This window comes from Dermacentor andersoni, chromosome 9 (assembly GCF_023375885.2).
Source record: "Dermacentor andersoni chromosome 9, qqDerAnde1_hic_scaffold, whole genome shotgun sequence".
Taxonomy (NCBI): Eukaryota; Metazoa; Arthropoda; class Arachnida; order Ixodida; family Ixodidae; genus Dermacentor; species Dermacentor andersoni.
Genome location: NC_092822.1, coordinates 66,058,685 through 66,078,762, shown reverse-complemented (window position 1 = coordinate 66,078,762; position 20,078 = coordinate 66,058,685). Strand labels below are relative to the sequence as shown.

General features: G+C 44.5%; 1 protein-coding gene across 1 annotated transcript in view; it reads left to right on the top strand.

The window, feature by feature from the left end:
- Mtpbeta (mitochondrial trifunctional protein beta subunit) overlaps window positions 1–20,078 on the top strand; it is a 30,607-nt gene that overhangs the window by 4,059 nt on the left and 6,470 nt on the right. The window contains exons 3-12 of the mRNA XM_055069178.2: window positions 1,888–2,011; window positions 3,604–3,635; window positions 3,732–3,799; window positions 6,478–6,565; window positions 10,276–10,463; window positions 13,540–13,720; window positions 16,123–16,247; window positions 16,890–17,017; window positions 18,343–18,430; window positions 18,517–18,591. Coding sequence (XP_054925153.1) covers window positions 1,888–2,011; window positions 3,604–3,635; window positions 3,732–3,799; window positions 6,478–6,565; window positions 10,276–10,463; window positions 13,540–13,720; window positions 16,123–16,247; window positions 16,890–17,017; window positions 18,343–18,430; window positions 18,517–18,591 — 1,097 coding nt within the window. The remainder of the gene's footprint in view (window positions 1–1,887; window positions 2,012–3,603; window positions 3,636–3,731; window positions 3,800–6,477; window positions 6,566–10,275; window positions 10,464–13,539; window positions 13,721–16,122; window positions 16,248–16,889; window positions 17,018–18,342; window positions 18,431–18,516; window positions 18,592–20,078) is intronic.

Here is a 20,078-nt window from a genome sequence, read left to right as displayed (position 1 = left end):
CGCTTTTTGCATGTTGTGGGTCATCTGCACATGAGTCATTACAGTCATTGAAGGGTTGTCTACGAATTTTGACAAGCTAGATGGAACACTTCTCGAACACTGCAAATAAGCTATGTCTAAGTGAATATTTTGTTGCTGTAATTATCTTAAATACATCAACTTCTAGGTCACATTACTGCTGTGATATGTTTTCTTGTTTTATTTTCTGCTAATCTCTTTACCTTTATTCTCCCTATAGCATCAGCATCATTTGCTTAGATGTAAAGTTTTGAGTGACCCATGACATCTATTTACATGATTTGTTACATATAAAACTTTCATTAAACATGTATTATGGAGCACTTGTGGTGACATCACTCACATTACATTTTATTTTGAATCCCCTGAAGTTGAATAAGGTATAGCCGAAAACAGAACTGCGGTTAATTATATGACACATGCTGGTAGCCCAGTGGCTATGGCATTGGGCTGCTCAACTCGAGGTTGCAGGTTTAATTCTGGCCACGGCGGCTACATTCTGATGGGAGTGAAATGCAAAAACACCCTTGTACCATGCATTGGGTGGATATTTAAGAACCTGAGGAGGTCAAAATTAATCCGGAGCCCCCCCCCCCCGCTCTCCAATGTGCCTCATAATCAGATCGTGGTTTTGGTCAATATATGACCGCATACAAGGTGTGGGCCGAAAGTTTGTGAACTTTGTAAAAGTACATTTCTGACATTTACCTACCAGCTAGTCTTTGTTAACACTCAATCCAGCATATCTGCCATGAAAGGAATGCATCCTGGTACACTTCTTTGGGGATGCCATGCAGCTCAGATAGCTAATTTTTTTTTATGGTGCTGCTGCAAAAATTTTGCTGTGGCAGAGCATTCCCAATGTCTCTATACGAGAATCTCGTGGCATACAATTTTTTTGAAATGCCGATCTCTTCCGCTATTTCCAAAACTGTCGGGTGACAGTTGGAATGGATCATTTCATTCACTTCCTCCACAGTGGAATTAGGTTTTGAAGACGAAGGTCTTTCTGAATAGTCATCATCTTCAGCAGAAGTACAGCCTTCTTTGAAACATATCCACCCTTCTGTGTTGCTGTGTTCCCTAAAGCTGAAGTCCCAAAAGTTGTTTGTAGCACCAGACACGTCTGCGTAAAAGATTTTTTCAAGTTTCACGTAAAATTTTACATAAATCTGCTGCTCCCCCTGACTCTTTCGTTTCAGCATGCAGGGGGAAAGTTGCCAAAATGCAGTCAACATCAGTTCACACAAACGTGCAGTAACAAATGCACGTAGATAGTTCTTTTTTTTTTTTTTCCGACTGGTATAAATATGCTGCTTTACAAGTTGCAATGAAATTTATTTATCGTCAGACAGCAATTTCAAAAGTTCACAAACTTTCTGGACAGAACTGCCTGTTAACACACACACTCAAGTTTGAATGAATGTGCAACCAGAGTGTTTATATGAACAGATGTAAGACCAAATTATCTATTACCATATGGCCATATTGTAGCATCATCTGTGAACATACACACTGGCCTGAATACCATTGTGGATTTTTCTTGGCTTTCAACTGCCACTCCACCCTGGAAAGCCATGAAGTACGCAATAGTTTTCATTCAAACTTTTTGCTTCTATTAAGCATCTACAAAATGCCATATAGACATAGCAGGCCAATTGCAGTTTTGAGGTGTTTGAATTAAACCTGAATTTTTTTTCAACATGACAACTTTTTAATTTAGTTTATAACTGTGACTTGGTCCTTAAATTCAACTGCGACTCACACAAGTTTTTTCCGTTGACATGATAGTGCCTTGCATGCTTTGCTCTTTCACTGGAGCTCGTGCTTCTTTCTTTCTTTTTATGTTATTCTTTCTCTTATCTGTAGCACCAAAGTCAAGCACTGGTCAAAGAAACATTGTCCTGGTGGAAGGCGTGCGAACACCATTCCTAGTCTCTGGCACCAAGTACAATAACTTGATGCCTCATGATCTTCAGAGAGCTGCCTTCTTGTGAGTGGTTTCCTCGTAACCCTTTCAGTGGCACTGACGTACCTGTACCTTCTCCACTGTCTAATAAGGGCCATACTATGAGTTCATTTGCCGTTAACCGTGTCATTTTTTTTCCTCTTCTGAATAACAAAAATAACCATTGTGTTCATTTTATAATATCTCAAAAGAAAAAAAAATGTCACTACGAACTTGGACAGCATTTTTTTTGCAAGCAGACAGGGACGAAACAGTGACGCAGACGCCACGATACGTGACACTGTGATGTAGACACCGCAAATTACCGCAATGGTCATGTTCATTGCCAAGAGTGTGAATGCACACCTTTGTTTGATGATTGCACACAGGCTATCGGGCAAAGTGGTGAAACGTGCGTTAGCGCTGTGTCTGTTGACCTGCGTTCTCGCTATATGCGACCGCCCAGGGTCGATTTTTTTTTTATTGCAGATTCCAATTCTTTGTAGGCACTTATATCGAAAAAAATTTACCGTAATTTTGCTAGGGTGACCGTCAAATGAGAAAAGGATATTTTGCGTTGGTATATATGTACTCTTCATTGATGAATAACAACAATAGAGAAGTAAATAAGCTTATAAGAATTAAAAATTTGATGCATTGTTATACACATAGTTCAAGGCTTTGAAAATGCGCACGAGAATATTTCGCAAGACTCAAATATTCCTGCTCTTACGCTATTATGTACATCCATAGCGTAATCGAACTGCTTAGGTGCATGCACTCAATAAAACTGTGTGGTAGTGCGCCCGTCAAAAAAAACAAAACGTGTGACAAACTTCCGCTAATCTTCATCTTATTGCCAACCAGAGACAATTAGTTTACGCGAGTCTAAAAAAAAAAAGCGACAGAAACGCATGCACAGCGGCATCCTTCCTATGTGCATCCCTGTGAGTGCTAAACGAGCGAAAAACAAGTGGTGGCCCTTTGAGCGATTAGTAACGAGATAGCCATCAGTTTTGCTAGCGCATGAAGCACAAACACCCGCAGAACAAAGCACAAACCGCCAGCCGTTCGCGCGTGGGAGCAGACTAGCTCTAAAACAAAACACGCAACGAAAACCGAGAGAGGGAGGTGCGCGAAAAAGATTACCTGTATTCCCACATAGTGGCAGCGCATGGCTGAAAAGAAAAACTTGGGAAATTGGCGCCCTTTTTAAATGTACAGACGGCGGCGTAACTATACGGCATCGACCATTTTTGGACTTGTTCGCGGCACCGTATATTTACGTCATTGACCCTCAAAGGGTTAAATAGATGGCCTTTTTGGCAAGATTTTTTGTGCTTTTTAATCTGCTGATAAATATTGAACACATATCTTGACAAAGGAAGGTGAAGTAGCAACAGCAGTTTTACGTTCCAGCCTGTTGGGGCACTGTCGACACATAATTGCGTTGGGTTGTAGGGGGTGGGCTCAAATTTTATGAAGCTTTGTAGCGAATTGCATGCTAAATCAAATCCAGAGGCAGTTTTTCTTGAGTTCAATCTAAACAGCATTGTCTGTATGGCACTGTGTTAGCGGCCATGAATTCCCCCATTATGCGCTTGTTGTTTTGCTTGATTTGTGTCATTTGGTTTCAGAAATCTGCTGAGAAAGACTGGCATTCCCAAAGGTAGGAGCTACGACAACCTCGTTTTAGAATTTTCTCTTACCTTACCCTGTGCTGGTGCAGTTATTTCATTCTTTGTTTTCTTTTGTTTGCCTGCAGAATCGATCCAGTACATTGTTTCGGGCAGCGTTATAGCTGAGCCAACAACGTGCAATGTTGCCAGGGAGGCAAGTTCTTTCCTATTTCTTTGCTGTTGAGTCAAAGTGCTGCTTTATTATCTTTCATTTCTGCAGTTCACGCGTAGACCATTACAGGGACATCGAAGGCAAACCATTAAGTCACTCTAGGCTGTTTGACTACTTATCTAGACACCTTGCCACATTCCTTCTATGTGAATGGATTACATAGTTGTAGAGGAGATCATTAGGGTAGCACAATTTTGCAATTTAAATCACTGATGAAAGACAGGATCTGCTGAGCATTGCTGTTTGCTTCGAATTATAGGCCTACACAGAGAGGGTGCCACTCACTTGCAAATAAGTGTCAGCTGACTTGTGCCAAAGATACACCAGTGTATTCTTGTGTAAGAAAAGCCAATAAAATTGGACTGACTACGTTTATTGAAATGCATTTTTTTTAATGGGTTGTTTTTTTTTGCAGTACATTTCACCAATTTTTCTGTATTTGCTTGAATGTAAGCCGATACCCTAATGTACCAAAGTAGGGGGGGGGGGCTTAAATTTGAATATGCAGTTGAGCTGCAACTGCCAGATACTGCTAATTGCAGAAAGGTTAATGCCATGTAGTGGCAAAAAATGTTATCCATTGTATCAAGACACAAACAGAAGCGAGAATGTCCCTTAACTACGGAAATCATACAGGGGAAGGAGGTTGCAAACATTTGAGGTGTTGCTCGAAAAAAGTTGAGACGCCGGTCTACTTCGCTTAGTGGGGTTGTGAACTTGGTCCCGATCTTATCTGATATTGGGGGCACTCCAAAAGTGCACCATCATTCTCAACGATGTTGCTCTTTTATTTATTGCGACAGCAATTATATGGACACTCGAGGCACATTTTTGCCGTCGCCATGCTGTTCCGCATAAAGTCCAAGGACGATACCACCGTCGCTACACGCCATGTGCTGCATGTGCGAGGGAAAGCGCACGAAGGGAGCCGACGATTGTGGCTCAATCTGGCACACGCGAGGGAGGGAGGCAGAGAGCAAATGCACTGTCTTCCATTGTGTGAAAGGCCGTGGGGGGATGGGAGGGAGGGGCATTGGGCTTTGGCAGCAACTGCGTATTTCGCGACCGGGCACAAGGGGAACTGACGATCGCGGCTCAATCTCGCACACAAAATTGAGGAAGGTGGGGAGGCAGCGTGGGAGGGAGGAGGGGAGGGTGGCTTCTACGCCGCCAGCAATGCATACTTTGCACGCGTTCCGTATCTTAAAAGTGATCTGCAGATGGCTCGTACCTTTGTGCACGCTGTTTTCTCGTCGCTGTTTGCGTTGAAGCGATACACAGCACAAAGGTCGCTTCACTCGTTGCCGCAGTTGCTCATGCCAGCGTTTTGACAGCGAGTGTCTGCAGTCGTCGAGTGTCGTGTTCATGTTTGCCTGTGCGTACTGGCATCATGCTTGTTAAAGGGATACCGAACAAAAATATGAAAAGATTGGGAAAGCATCGAAATTCGACTCTGGAAACACGACTGTTCCGATACTCACTGTTTATTTCACATATTTTTTAATGGCTGGCTGTATTCTTGGAGGATTGTGAGTGCCCGGTGACTGCATGCCGTCGCACGCGGGGCTGCACGCCGACTGTCGTGACATTATGTGTGCCGGCTTGCATCAGCAGCAGCAGCAGCAGGCATTGCCCTAACAAGGCGTTGAAGTTGTTTCAAAATTGCTCACATTTAAGTTTCTGAACACTGTACGGAAACAGGGCGGTGATTTGCACATTGTGTCGACAATATTCACAAGCCGATAGAGGCAGCCGACCATTGTCTTGGTGCTTAGTCAGGCTTTTTGGTAGATGGCAGCACATAATCCGTGCAGCAGTGCAAGCAGAAGCAAATTGATTCTTTCAGAGGTGGTAAAACATGTTGGCAGCTAGGGTTCTTCAAAATAATTCATTTTCGGTCAGAATTTGGGATAATTGCACTGCATGGGAGGGGTTGAAGATTTTTGTCATGAACTCTGACGTAGCTAACGGTTAAAGGGGCCCTGAAACACTTTTTATCGAAGTGGAGAAAGACATTTGAAGTGAAGATAGGCTATCTCAGAACTACTTTGCCGCAAAAACTACTTCAATGCGTTCAGCAGAAGCGGAGTTATCGGCAATCAAACACAGCCTCAGCTGTGCTCCCCTTCCTCCTCAATGCCTTGCACTGCGAATGCCACGGCGGAGACGTCACCGTGGCGCGCAGTTCAAATTTCCGATTTGGTGCCTATGCCGCGCTAAACGTAAGCCAAACGCAGCTGTCCTCAGAGAGCCCCAGTGTGTTTAGCCACTGGACTCGTGGTGGCACCTCGCGGCGGCCGCAGTGTAGCCGAGTGCTGCGACCGATAGCAGCCGCGTATTGGAGTGTGCTTTATGACGAAATAGAGCACACAGAAAAGGGTGAGGATCATGGGGTTTTTGAAACGAGAGCGTTTGAGAAAAAGGTGACTTCGCGCTCCGCTTGCGAGCTCCACGGACCGCGTACGACAGCAGAACTTGGCTGAGCTGTTCACAACAGCGTATGCTACCCGCGGACTATCATTATTTCACCAAGCTCGAGGGGTGGTTCAGGGCCCCTTTAATGTTCAAGTAGAATCACATGGGAGCATTAATGCTCTAAGCATGTAGCTGTACTTACTGAGTACGGTATGTTCATTGAGTACAGTATGCGTTCATTTCAGGCTGCACTGTGCGCTGGGTTCTCGGACCGAACCCCCTGCCACACGGTCACCATGGCGTGCATCTCTTCGAACCAGGCAATCACCTCGGGTGAGGAAGACCAGGCTGTTTTCTGCATGTTCTTGAAGATGCGGCCCTCCTTGTCATGGGCTTGCTTTGAAATATACTTGTGCATTATGGCCCACTGTTAAAGGGAGCATCAAATTAGTATATTTCAGGACTGATTACAGCTTTGTTTTGGCACAAAGACCTCAATGATATGTTATTTTCTTGCTATTAGAGGTCCTCCTAACATGTTGTACCCAGCAGTTTTTCTTTTTTTTTCCTATGATGTTCACAATGCACTTCATTATGTTGGGTTTCTATAAGGGAGGAATTAGTTCATGTGCCAAATTTTTCTTTTAATCTTGATTTTTTTAGTTATTCTGCTGGAAAAAAACTTGCAGCTGTTCTGCTGAGTGATACTTAAAGGAATGTTGACACGACAAATTTGTGTCCCACTTTTCGTTTTTTAGGTAGCTATTGACTCCATAATTGTAGTTCAAGGTCTCAATTCCTCAGGAGCGCAACAAGTAATTATGTTACCTTTTAACGCAACCAGGTCAAAATGCATGCCAAGTGCAGTGTGGTTCCGAACATGAAAAAGGAGAACATACATGTCACCAAAGATGGAGGTGGCGGTCACGTGGTATCACAAACAACTCAACTAGCCACTAGTCAGCCCAATGCGGTGGTTGTAAGTTATCCACTGGTCGTGCAATGGAAGAGGCCAAACTGGCCCTTTCTATTGGAACCACAGAGGGACCTTTTCTTCCTTCTTGTTCCACCAAATGAACTTGGCTTTTTCGCAGTTTGGCTACACTGTGTTTGTCCACGTCAGTGGTGTCTGGTACCATGACTCCGCCACATGAAGTTTCAGTGACATGAATTGTCTCCTTTTGCAGGTCTGAAGGTGCGTTGCACTTAGTGCGCATTTTCAACTGGTCACATTAAAAAGTAACAAAATTATTTGTTGCACTCTCGGGGAGCTGAGTCTTCATAGCACAGTTACCTGGTTGGTCTAACAAAGAAAACAGGAGGCAGAAATTTTTTCTCAGTACTCCTTTAAAAATTGCATTAAGCAGCCTTTTCCATCTTTATTCTGTAGCCTTAACACTGCATTTATGAGAGTTTGCTGTTGGGCTAGTGGTACATATTTCTAGAATCAAAAAATCGAAGGCAGCACATAGAATGGGAGAAGAAAGTGAGACAAGCATCTGTGTGTGTGTGTGTGTGTGTGTGTGTGTGTGTGTGTGTGTGTGTGTGTGTGTGTGTGTGTGTGTGTGTGTGTGTGTGTGCACGCACGTGCGTGCATGTGCACACATGTCACTTTCTTGTCCCGTTCTGCGCACTGCATTTATGTAACCACAGCTGTCAGGCTGGAGACTCTTGTCAAGTGGTTGTGTTGAAAAGCTCGAGCAGCTCTTGCCGGGATGATGAACGCACACAGTTCACTGCCTTCCTTCATTAAGGTGGTCAGTGAACGAGCAGCTGTGTTTCGGGTGCGGTTTGCGCAAGCGGCGGCCACCCTTTTAAGCTGTGTGTGCAACAGAAACGTGAACGGTGCTCCCAATGCACCGGAGGAGCTATCCAGGACTTCAGAACCACGAGCACCGGTTCTGACGGTAGTATACCGCTCCTACATCCCATCTCTGTGGAACTCACTTTTGTTCATTTTGTTGTGCCCACTGCCGGGCAAAAAAAAAAGAAATGGGAAAAAACATCCTTAGGCTGTCACCAATGTGACACTGGATCTATTGCTTCACTTACAGCAGTCAACGGTAACTGTCATCATAGGGGACAATTATATAAATACTACTCATTTAAAAAGTTACTTACTAAAATGGCCCCCATCGAAATTCAGGATCTGATCCCGCGTCCTCGGGCTTGGCAATTGAGTGAGTGACACACAGCTTGAATTCTGTTCAGCTGAAACGCCTCCCGTGCTCTTTTTATTGCGATGGCAGTTATAAAATGCCTGGGGTGCACTTGGCCGTTGGCATTGCCGCTACTGTTGTGCTTCAGCACCAATACACATGTGCAGCTCGCACATGTGGTCTGCATAGACATGCATAGACTGCATAGATAGTCTGCATAGACATGCAATGCAGTCGGCTGCAAAAGCTACGAAGTCGAGCGGTCTCACCGTTACACTCCACAGCATTGTGGCTTTCGCTGCTGGCACGATCGTTGTCTGCACACACATTAGTGTTCACACATTAGTGATCCATTACGTGTGTGTACCACACCGTGGCGCATGTTTTGGTTTGGTCTGAGCAGGATGGACAGTAAACGTCAATCTAAATCCTTTCTTCGGGAGCTCACAAACACAACAGTTTTCCTTCAATCTCATCATGTGCACCACCGAGGCACGACGCCTGCATTGCCGCTGGCATTGCTTCTCATTGCGCCAGTGTTCTGAGACGCCATCAGTGCAACACTAAACCTTGCTTTTGCTTTAAGTGCTTCGCCCTTCAGGTGGAACTGCCAATTTCTTACGCCACCCGAAATGACACTCTTTGGCAGTCGTAGTCGATGTCACCGAATGCTTGAAAAGGAAAATGGTCGTGATGCCACAGATAGTGTCATTTGTGATGCACTTCATTGACTGCACAGCATGCGTCGGTGCTTTGAAGTAGCAATGTAACATAGGCTTACGGTTTCGTGTCGTTTTTATTGATGGTTGTTGCAGCTATTGCCTTCACTAACGGTCGGAGGGGGACTGCTTGAGGTTGATGTAACTGCTTTCGGGTTTTGTAAATTTTTCTATGTGGAGGGTAGAGAAAACTGGACGAGGTTTAAATAAATCGTGATGTAAATAACAGAAAGCAAAGACAGGGACAAAGCGAAGTGACGTAGTGCAAGAACAGGTATAATGACTCTGTCAATTACATTTTGTGTAAGTATTAATGCAAAAGTATCGTCATAAGAGCCATAAAAGAATTTGCGATTCTGCACTTAGATGAGGGCATTTTAACCTCCCTACCTATACCAGGTGTTTTAGTACAGAATTTTTAAAAATTGCCTGTAGCAGGTAGCACAATTCTAATCCTTGAACTGGGTTGCTGAAACAGGTGGACATTACTTGCAAACTAAAATGGAAATACATAATTAATCAATTATTATATTGTCACTGAATAAGTATGAACTAATTGAAAATTACTTTGCAGCACGTATTGTAATTTATCATTGTAGCCGGTGAGTTCACAAGGCATATGCATTTGGAACGAATTCTGAAGATGGCACCGTTTTCCGGATATGCGCCGTCAGACTTGCAGCAAGAATACCCTGTTACTCGCCTTACTTTTCTGACAAAACACGATTTTATGCATTAAAGCACAAAAGTAACTGAAATGCTATAATGTATTTCATTGTTTGGAAATGAATATTTAAAAGCAGGTGTCAACCTGAGAATTCATTTGAATTGGGTATGCCTTCCTCACTTACTGGCTGCAATTAATAAATTGCAATATGTACTGTGAAGTGATTAGTTAGAAATTTAATCAGTGATATTTAGTTATCAAGTTGATTATGCATTTCAATTTATTGTGCAAGTAATGCGCCTTCTTAAGTCATTTGGCTCAAGGACCAGAATTTGCAACCTTTAGCAAGCGATTTTTAAAAATTCTCTACATTAAAAAAAATCGCAATACCCATTATACAACCAGCCACTTTTCCAATAGCATTGTCAACAGTAGCCCCAAGGGAAGCTTTTTGATGGGCTGCACATACATCACAGTCATTCTCCTTGTCACTTGCAGTGATGGGACTCATTTCATCCGGTGCCATTGACGTGGGCATTGCTGGCGGAGTGGAGTTCCTCTCGGACGTTCCCATTCGCCTGAGTCGTAAACTGCGCAAGCTGCTCCTGTCGGCCAACAAGGCCAAGACTCCCATGCAGAAGCTTGCTCTCTTTGCCAAGTTCCGGCCAAGCATGCTCATGCCAGAGGCAAGTTTGGCGACACCTTTATATCCACGTTACGCAGACACTTTCAAGTGTTGTTAAACACAACGGCAAGTGACAAATTTAACGGTTGTTCATCTGAATGCACCCTGCCTCCTGTTACACAGGTCGTTTCGAGTTCAATTCATCCACATGAGCAGTGTTTTTATGAACTTTTACTTGAAGCTTGCATATTAAGGTGGTCTCGTTGCCACAGCTGGTGCCCACGCTTTTTAACATCATTTCGTGGAGCACGTACTGATGCTACCAAACCCGTGGGCGGGTCAGACCAGAGCTGAGCAGGATTCCGTGATCTCAGCTTACGTCTTTGTGGGGAAAAAAGGGTCGGTGTCTGCTGGAAAACTGAGTTGGGTCATGTCTCTTCTAGTTCACAGAAGCAGAAAAAAATAATAATAATTGAGTCTTCTGCAATTGTTTGTAGAATATGAGAAAAGATGCACAAACTGGGCACCCAGCTACAGTTGCAGACTGATTTTCCGGACCTCGCGGGGACCGAAAGATAGTCTGAAAAATTCAACAATCCGAAAAATTCATTCAGCCCAAAAAAAATTTTACATCTGTTAGGCTTAAAGCAGCTTAAAAAAATCTCTAATAATGGCCTGCCTCATACTATGCTTGGAGGTGATCAGATTTTCTTGGATTTGTGCAAGAGTGACGTCGTCTCCATATACAGTTGCGAAGAGTGTCAACGAGCCACTTCGCCCTCGCAAAGGCACAGGAGGGGACACCGAGCACACAAATGCAAAGCCGCACAAACACACCCTAAGATGCAACGTCTCCCAAAACATTGAACAAAGAAAAGAAGGGGAAGAAAACGGCATCTCCACAAGTGTTTTGTCAGCCAAGGACAAGCGGGCACAACCCACGAGATTTGCCGGTATCTGAAGAGGAAACTGAGTGCTGACTTTTTCAAGTTTCTTACAATTATTACCAGAGGTAATTCTGGCTCTGGTGTCCTCGGGAGCTGCAAGCAACGCAGCTCAGCCAGCAGGGGAATGATGGTTAGTAGATGGATTTGTCCAAACTTCATCCTTCTGGCTTTGAACATCTTCGGAACTAGGCACACTGATGATTTTAAAGCACTGCATTTTAAATGTACATAAAATTCTCCGATGGCAGGATTCGAATGCAGGACCTCTTGCACGGAAGCCCGATATTGAAACCATTGCACCTCGGACAGATGTGTCGACAAGCGGCATAGAAAAACCTTTACTTGAACATTTCTCGCGGGCAAGCCAGCATGCTGAGGTGCTTGCCGCGTTTTGAGTTGGCCACCTCGACAGGGCAGAACCACTGCAATTAGTAGCAGTTTTGCATGTTTGCAGTTTATTTACCTTCCGAGTTTATGTAAGTAGAACTGCTTTGAAATTTGAACTAATATAGGCAGGTACATACATTGTAGTAAACAAAGCTACAAGCACGAAGATCAAAGAAATCTCTGTAATATCATTCACATAGCGGCTGATTGATCGCAGTGCTAGAGTTCCCTCTAATAATTATTATAAGGAAGTGATTCACGTGACGTGCGCAGGCGAATACTGCGAGCAAGCTACCATGGCAGGCGCCTACTGCTCTCAGTTGCGCCTACCTCGCACCTTTTCTTGTTCACATTACATCTAGTGGCCCTAAAATGTGTCTGATGGCAGTTTGGTAATGTACTAAGTATTGCTGTCAAAAGATCGCGTTTTCCTGGAATACAAGTGCAGTTGTACTGGAAAGCACCAGGAAATCATACAGAACAAGATCGTACCAACGAGGTCCTTAATTTGAACTAATCACTTTCTTATATACGAAAGAAATCTGCGATTGTTTTTTTATCTCTCTGAAAGAGATTGCTGTAAGCTTATTTTCATGAGCTAGAATTTGGCGGAAAGCATCTTTCTTATCCTCTTCAAAACTGTGGAGCAGCCGTGTGCAATTTAGTTCTTCCGTCACATGCAATAGCAAAGATTGCACCAGTGCTTTTTCTCGTCAATCATCCCCCGCAAGGGCATCGCTGACTACTTGGCCAATGATGTCATTGTCTGTGACTGCACCACTGACCGTGGCACAGCTGTCCACACTTGCGTAGCCTGCGACGTCCATGTCGCTCAACACTTCATGTGCAGACCTCAGATCTGTTAACAACAATGTGTGAGCATCTGCCCACAAATAAATGCACCTTCTGCTGGCGTTATCAACGAGATTACGTGCCACACACACAAGCTCAGGACGCATTCCATTAAGCGCACGGCACATAACTCACTGATAACACGAGTGTGCCAATAGAAGCCACAAATAGGGTATCTTCGGCAATGCACTGTCGTGTTGCTAACAGATTTGAGGTCTGTACCTGAACAGGAATGCACTCATTCTCATCGGGTCCACTAGTCCCTGATACTTGCTATGTTACAAAGACATGGCAGCATGCGCGCAGTTTAGGTCTGGTTCCCACGACAGAAATGTCCCACAACACAGGCAACAGGGCACTGACGCAACAAAGCAAATAAAAAACTGCGCAGATTATCTTGCTTGTGCCACCTTTGCGACTGGCGAGTTGCCCAATACGGAGGATGCGTCGCGCCACATCAGCTGCTTGCCCCACTGTTGATGTCAATGCAACTGACCGTTTGCAAAAACATACATAAGTATGTGGCGGCCCCAATATGATTCCAGCTTTTTTAATCTCTTCCGATGCATGTGCTCCACAAGAGCATAGCCTTTGAGATCTGAGGGAGCTGTCACTGGGGGGCATGGTCAATGGTGATTAGCATGTCGTGCCACCCGTCACTTATCTGGGAAGGTGACTGCCAGTGCAAGCCAGAAGCCAGCCACAGGGTTTTGAATTATCCGTGGCGAACCCAATTAACGTGAAAATCAGCCAGCTTCTTAATACATGCAGTTCTACGGAGCTTGACTGGACTGTGCTAGTTAGGTCAATTTATCCAAAATTTCGGTTGTTGAGGTGTGAATTACAAGCGTTTGCTCAATTTACAAAGAGCAGTACATGTTGATCCGAAGAACAACCATGGAATTTGCCAAACAGAGTAGTTATGCTTTCATGTTGCATTCAATGATGCAGCTTCCGTCAGTTTCTGAGTTCACAAGCAAGGAGGTGATGGGTCATTCGGGTGACCGGCTGGCCGCTGCGTTTGGTGTGAGCCGTCGAGAGCAGGACGAGTACGCCCTGCGGTCCCACACCCTCGCAGACAAGGCCGCCAAGCAGGGATTGCTGTCTGACATCATGCCCGTGTCTGTGCCAGGTAGGTTCCTTGCATCAGAGCAGCATTGACGAGATTCATAGCTAAAACTCTTTCGTGCTTTCTCAGCGTCTCACTTATATTTGTCGGCGTCTCATCTAGCTGTCTTGTTCTTGCAGTTCATGTTCGGTGGTTATCGAGTGTTTCACAGCATGCTGCTTCCTTTGTTCCTTGACCCTTTAAAGGGATCCTGCAGCGTTTTCGAACGTGGTTAATAAGTTTGGTTAGTCACTAGACAGCACTGACCGGGCTCGAGTCAAGCTCAGTGCGATGCTAAAATGACGTTGGGCTGTGGGTTGGGTATGGGCTCTCAGGTCGCCTGGAGCTCATGTACACCACTAATGGAAGGAGCTATATTGAAATCAAGATTTTGACGGAAGCCCATCTGGTCGGGAAGGAGCATGACATTAAGTAAAAAGGATTCCGACCATGATCACGCACTGACAACGATAACTGTCAAGGGGAACCTTGAGAGCGTGCAGCAAGAACAGCACTTTGTCTACACCTCCACTTATATGAGACCTTGCATAAAAGGTATTGCAGGGTCCCTTTAAATCCCAAGTTCTCTTATGACGTTTTCCAACTTTTCTTATGTTGAATTTTCTCTTGTTACCGCGTTTCATGCATATAACCTACCCCTGTATATGAAACCCACCACCGCCTCTCCCTAAATTACAACTCTCGAAGAAAGGGGAGTAAAACATTGTAGGCATTGTAGGCATAGAACAATTGTGTATTGTGTGTTTAATCATTGCCACTGCTGCCCACTGTTGAAGCACGGTGTGGATTCACAGCAATGAGCATTTGCCTTGAGTGATTGCTTTGAATCATTCCCTAGTACATTGTCGTGAAGCTAGGATCGGGGAGGCAGAACTCGTGTGTGACTTGCATCCTTGCCTGTTAGCTACATTCTTTGATCTTTAGGCTATATGCACAAAAACACAGGATTCAACTGTATCAGAAATTCTTCATGGCTTCTCACATTCTGCATGTGAAAAAGAATAGAAATAGGGCCTTTTGATTACTAAAGACAGCTGTAATAAGCTAAAGAGCAAACCTCTGTAATGAAGCATAGCCGTGCTTTGTGTGTGTCAGGGCTAAATTTACTGTGTTGGGTAAAAAGTAATTTTGAGTAAGACAACAGATTAGGGTCGGGCAAATCTTCAATATTTTATAATATACAATCTAATTTTATGCTATTCGATATGCACTTCAGATCGAATTTCACTTTTTTGGAATTTTCTAATTATAACGAACAAATATCAATTTGAAAATGTAGAACCAGTTTGATTTCGGGGAGCAAGTGACATTGCCATTGACGCGGCTCATAGCCAAGGCAAGCCAAAAACGAATGCCAACATTGTGCCACCATGCTGCCGACCGATTTTTCAATTTTCGAAGCTTTGGATTCCGTACAGTGTCTAGATCAATTTTAGATCGCAACTCTTGGGCGGCCGTTCCTGTGGCAAGCATCGGTGTTGTCCTACGGCGTAACCGAGCGAATGAGCGCAGCGAAAGATGAGAGCGAATGCGGAGTGCAGCAGAGGATGAAAAAATTGGCGAAAGTGAAGAGGAGGGTGCAGCGGAACCATGAGGTGGAAAGTGGAGGAGGGTATGGTGAAAGCTGGTGAAGAACAGCTAGTGCGGCGCAAGACTTGCAACGACCGCTACGAGATGGCGCCAGAGGAGTGTGCTGTCATCTGTTCACTGATGGCATGCAGTGAACACATCGCACGATACCTTACATAGAAAGAACATGCTGCATGAACGGAGGTCTGTCTGCAGCAGCGGCTGTGAATCGCGCCCATGTGTCGAGGCAGGCAGTCGAGGCAGTCAGCGAGGCAGTCGTGTCACACAGGAGACAGATTATCCGTGCCATTCAATATGTCATGAAATAAGAACACTTATAGAGCTGTACTCAAATTTCGCATTAAAGGGTATCGTAATCGTCGGTGAATTTTTTTTCTGATATCATTCGCACGCTCATCATTGAAAAAGTTGGAAAATGGTGCCATTTGGGTTGTCTCCCATATCCTGCCTTTTCTTGGCAAAGTCATTTCTCGGCTAGCAAACTATGTCTGTTGCTAGCACTTGGCGTGAAGCAGCGTTGACAAGGCCTAAAGGCCAAAGCCGTGTCACCATGGTCAAAATTTGCTAAAACCATCGCATAATGTTTGTCACTTATTGAGCGGCTCATTGGTGATCACGCCTGGCATTACGGCCATGGGATAGACTGAGGGCCATAGCGGTGTGCGGGTGACTGCGAGCGCTTAGCCATAAATTACAGCGTGCATTAAGTAGGAGTGCTTCGCACTGCCCAGTTCCAATGCAAGTTGGACCTGACTGTGTCTTTCAAGGTTACATAGTCACTCACGGCTTTTGTTGTTGCTGTGCTCTCTTCCCAGGGGAGTCTGCACCTGTAGCTGCGGACAATGGTATCAGAGTGTCGACATTGGACCAGATGGCAAAGTTGAAGCCCGCTTTCATCAAACCCCATGGGACTGTCACCGCTGCCAACTCCTCATTTCTGGTAGGGAGTGGCACTTTAGTAGCCTCCTTGCCCAGCCATTTTCGTCTCATGTTGCAACTAGGTTTTTTTTATCATCCTATGCCGCAAAGGCAATGCTTCGTAATTGTTGTTGATACCTTTGATAATGGCGGGCTCATCATGCTAGCTGCAGCATTCAAAACTAAACAGTCGTGACACAATCCGGCACACCAAGTGCAGGTCGTGCAAAAGCGAAAGTGCAATGACTATAAACTGCGAAGTGGTGCCTTGCAGAAACAAAGTTTCCCCATGACACTCACTTGGTACACATGGCGTCAATTATAATTTACAGCAACTACTTTAAAGCATGGGCTTAAAGCTGCTCTTTCCCGAGATTCATGCTTTTATAGAATAATTCCTCATGACAAGGACTCTATAGACATGACTATGACTATGTCTATGACTCTATATGTCCATGAGGGAAATCACGTCAGTGAAAGAACTGCTAGACCACACACATTCAGGGGAGCGCATGGTCATCTCTTGGGACAGGAGAAATGCTGAGAAAATTTTTAGGAGTGCGTTCCATCACTGTAGCTTCTGTTGACACTTGTGTTTTTAGTGTCACTCAAGACATGCAGGGTTTACATCTTTGTCCGGGCTTTATGTTTTGTACCCTTGTAGACAGATGGCGCCTCTGCAGCCCTGATCATGTCCGAAGAGAAGGCACTGGCCATGGGATTCAAACCCAAGGCCTACCTCCGCAGTTTCGTCTATGTTGCTCAAGATCCCAAGGACCAGTTGCTGCTTGGGTGAGTTCATTGTGGCATCGACAGTTTCTTGTGTTGGCTGCTTACACGCTCATTATTGTTACCCTTCTTCTGTTTACAGTATATCTGTGGAAGGGACACCTTGCGAGGTTGTAGGATGCAATGTTGGCCAGGTGTGGCATGAATTGTTGCTTGACCTGCTTCAGATGTGTAAAAAATATAGCTATGGCTGCCATGATACCATGGTCGACAGCCGGGGCGAGGTACGGGATGCCGTCACCATCTTCACTAAGGATTCCACGGTGGCGGAGCAAGCCGCGATTGCTCTAGCCATCAGGAACCGTAAATGGTCTTTCATCTATAGCGATTCCAAAGCAGCAATTAAGAGCTTTGACAAAGGCTATGTCGCTGGGACTGCGGCTAAATTTATTGACAAGGTCGAAACTATCGGAACTGAAATCCGATGGTTTCCTGCACATATGGGACAAGTGGACGAGACTCGGCCCAACCTCAACAAGGTGACGAACGACCTGGCACGAGGACTTGCTTGCTGTGCTGGTCAGGACCGAACCGATGCCCACTACCATTCCGGGGAGCATAAAGATTATTTACTAACTTATAACGAGATCACTAAATATTACTACTTGGGGCGTAGGCAATTCCCACTGCCACACGTAAAATTGAACAGGGCTCAGGCAGTCACGCTACGTTTACTGCAAAGCGGGACGTACTCCACTCCGTATTTCATAAATAAAATTCACCCCGAAAGAGAAATTAGGAAAGGATGTAACGTGTGCGATGGCATCATTGACATCAGACACATGCTGGCGGGCTGTCCCGCGACTCTCGCTGACCCCGAAGAAATATGGCTTTACTGGCACAAGATGATATCAAGCTCTTCATATCAAGATCAAATACAGGCTGTCCAGAGGGTCCACGATGGCGCCATAAGGCTCGGCCTGGCGGTGCCGACGTGGACGCGGCCCGCCTCGGTCTGAAAAGACCGGGCTTCAGGACTCTAATAAAGTTTTGTGAATGAATGCCATGATACTTAACAGAGGAGTTTTCAGTGATATTTCTAATGTCGTAGACACGAGGCCATGTCGTGAACGTAACTCCTGCCGCATACACTAGGCCTTTGTACTTCACACTACAGCACTACCAAAGTGTCTTGTCAGACCGTACAGCTCTTACAAACAAGTACCTGTTTTGAAACAAGCAAGCAAGAAATCAAAATTTTATCGGAAACATTCTGTTCAACAAAAATGATGGAAGTCGCAGTAGGGAAAAGAGAAATATAAGGGCGAAACATCGGCACAGTGCCTCAAGAAGTGTTCACAATATGTTTCTTTTTCTACTTGCTCCAGCCCAGCATATGCAACACCAGCCGTGCTTGCCAAACAGGGGCTTCAGGTTTCGGACATCGACGTCTTTGAGTACCACGAGGCGTTTGCTGTGAGTGTTGCCATAGTTCACTGCTTCCTTGGTGTCGCTTTCTGAAGTACAGTGGCCAAGCTTTGCGAACGCCTCCTTTTGCGCAGGGACAAATCCTTGCCAACATGAAGGCCATGGACTCGGACTACTTTGGCAAGACGTACATGGGAAAGCCTGGGAAGGTGAGCGCGTCAAACGAATACCATGACTCGCCATAATGGCGCCATGGCTAAGGTGTTCTGCTGCCAAGTGCAAGATTGCTGGCTTGATTCCTGCCCGCCCTCAATCTGATGAGGGTGCAATGCATAAACACTCTTGTACTGTGCTTTGTGTGAAATCAAGGCAGTCAAAATTAATCCGGTGATTTTTGCTACAGCATCCCTCATGGCCCAGTGGGAAGCTCTTCAGGACAGTGAACTACACAGTTTAAATAGTTACCATAAGATAATCAACCAATTGAAAATCTGCAGCTGAAGAAGTTTTTCTGTCATCCTAATTCAAGAGTAGCGGCAAAAAAAAGAAAGAAAAAAAAGTGTGAAGGTTTCAGAAAATTCAAGCATCAAGTTTGCAGTTCTGTGACGTTGCAATGAACACAGACACCACCGCAATTTTGTAAGCTGCATCTGTTAGCATGTGCTAACACTTCCCTGCACATGAAAAAAGCAGCAGTTACTGGGTCTTAGTATTTTTTCCTATCACACAGCCGGCTTGTTAATAAATTGTATGACATCAAATTGAAGCGGAAGAAATTCCCTTTCCTGTGGTACTAGTCCTAAACAACATGTTTATTAAAAAGAATTTGAAAAAAAAGTTATCTGTTCAAAATTTTGTAGAAAAAAAAAAAAAGTTATAGAAATGTCATTGTTGCTTGACACAGAAATATCTTTGAAATATTTCAAAATAAATATCAATTCAAGGGACATGTGCAATACATCAGCAAATATCATCTTTCTGTGAAAATTCCTTGAAATGTGAAAAAGAAAACGTTAACCCTAGTAACTAGCACGATGCCGAGGTCGACTCCTGGCCGACTTGTTGCGCGAAACTCCACTCACCGCGCAGCCGCTGGCAAATGATTCTGATCGAAGGATGCTAACACCCTGCAGTTAAGAACTGTGATCTTTAGATCATGCAGAATATGTTTATATCAGCACAGGGCTGCATTGAAACAGTTCGGCAAGGAAAGTGAAACTCTGTTCTGAAACCTGGCGCACAGAAGTTGTCTTTCTCTGACTTAATTTTCTATAAAATCTTTGGATCTGAGTCAAGGATCTTTACCCAGCAGTTGCCTGACAAACGCATTTATCAAATCCGTGTATATTTGGAGATGTAGTTTCACGGGATTGACATTTGAGCCAGCGTGTATAATGGCTGATCTTTGACTCAAGCAGCACTTTGAATTGTGCAGCATTTTTTAAATTGTGGTTGTAATTTATTGTTTAATGTAAGAACAGTTTCATCCAAGCATTGTGACTGACTCACCAGAAGAATGATTGGAATGTGCCAAATGACGGGACAGTTTGTGTGCCTATATAAGCCAGTCACTCGTCATACTGCCGCAACAGTAAATGACATATCTGCTGAGCAACTTTCTTAGGGATTCTGAGCTTGCATCAGTTTCAAATTGTACACATTCTCAAGTTGTGCAATGAAATTCAGTTTGCTCTCC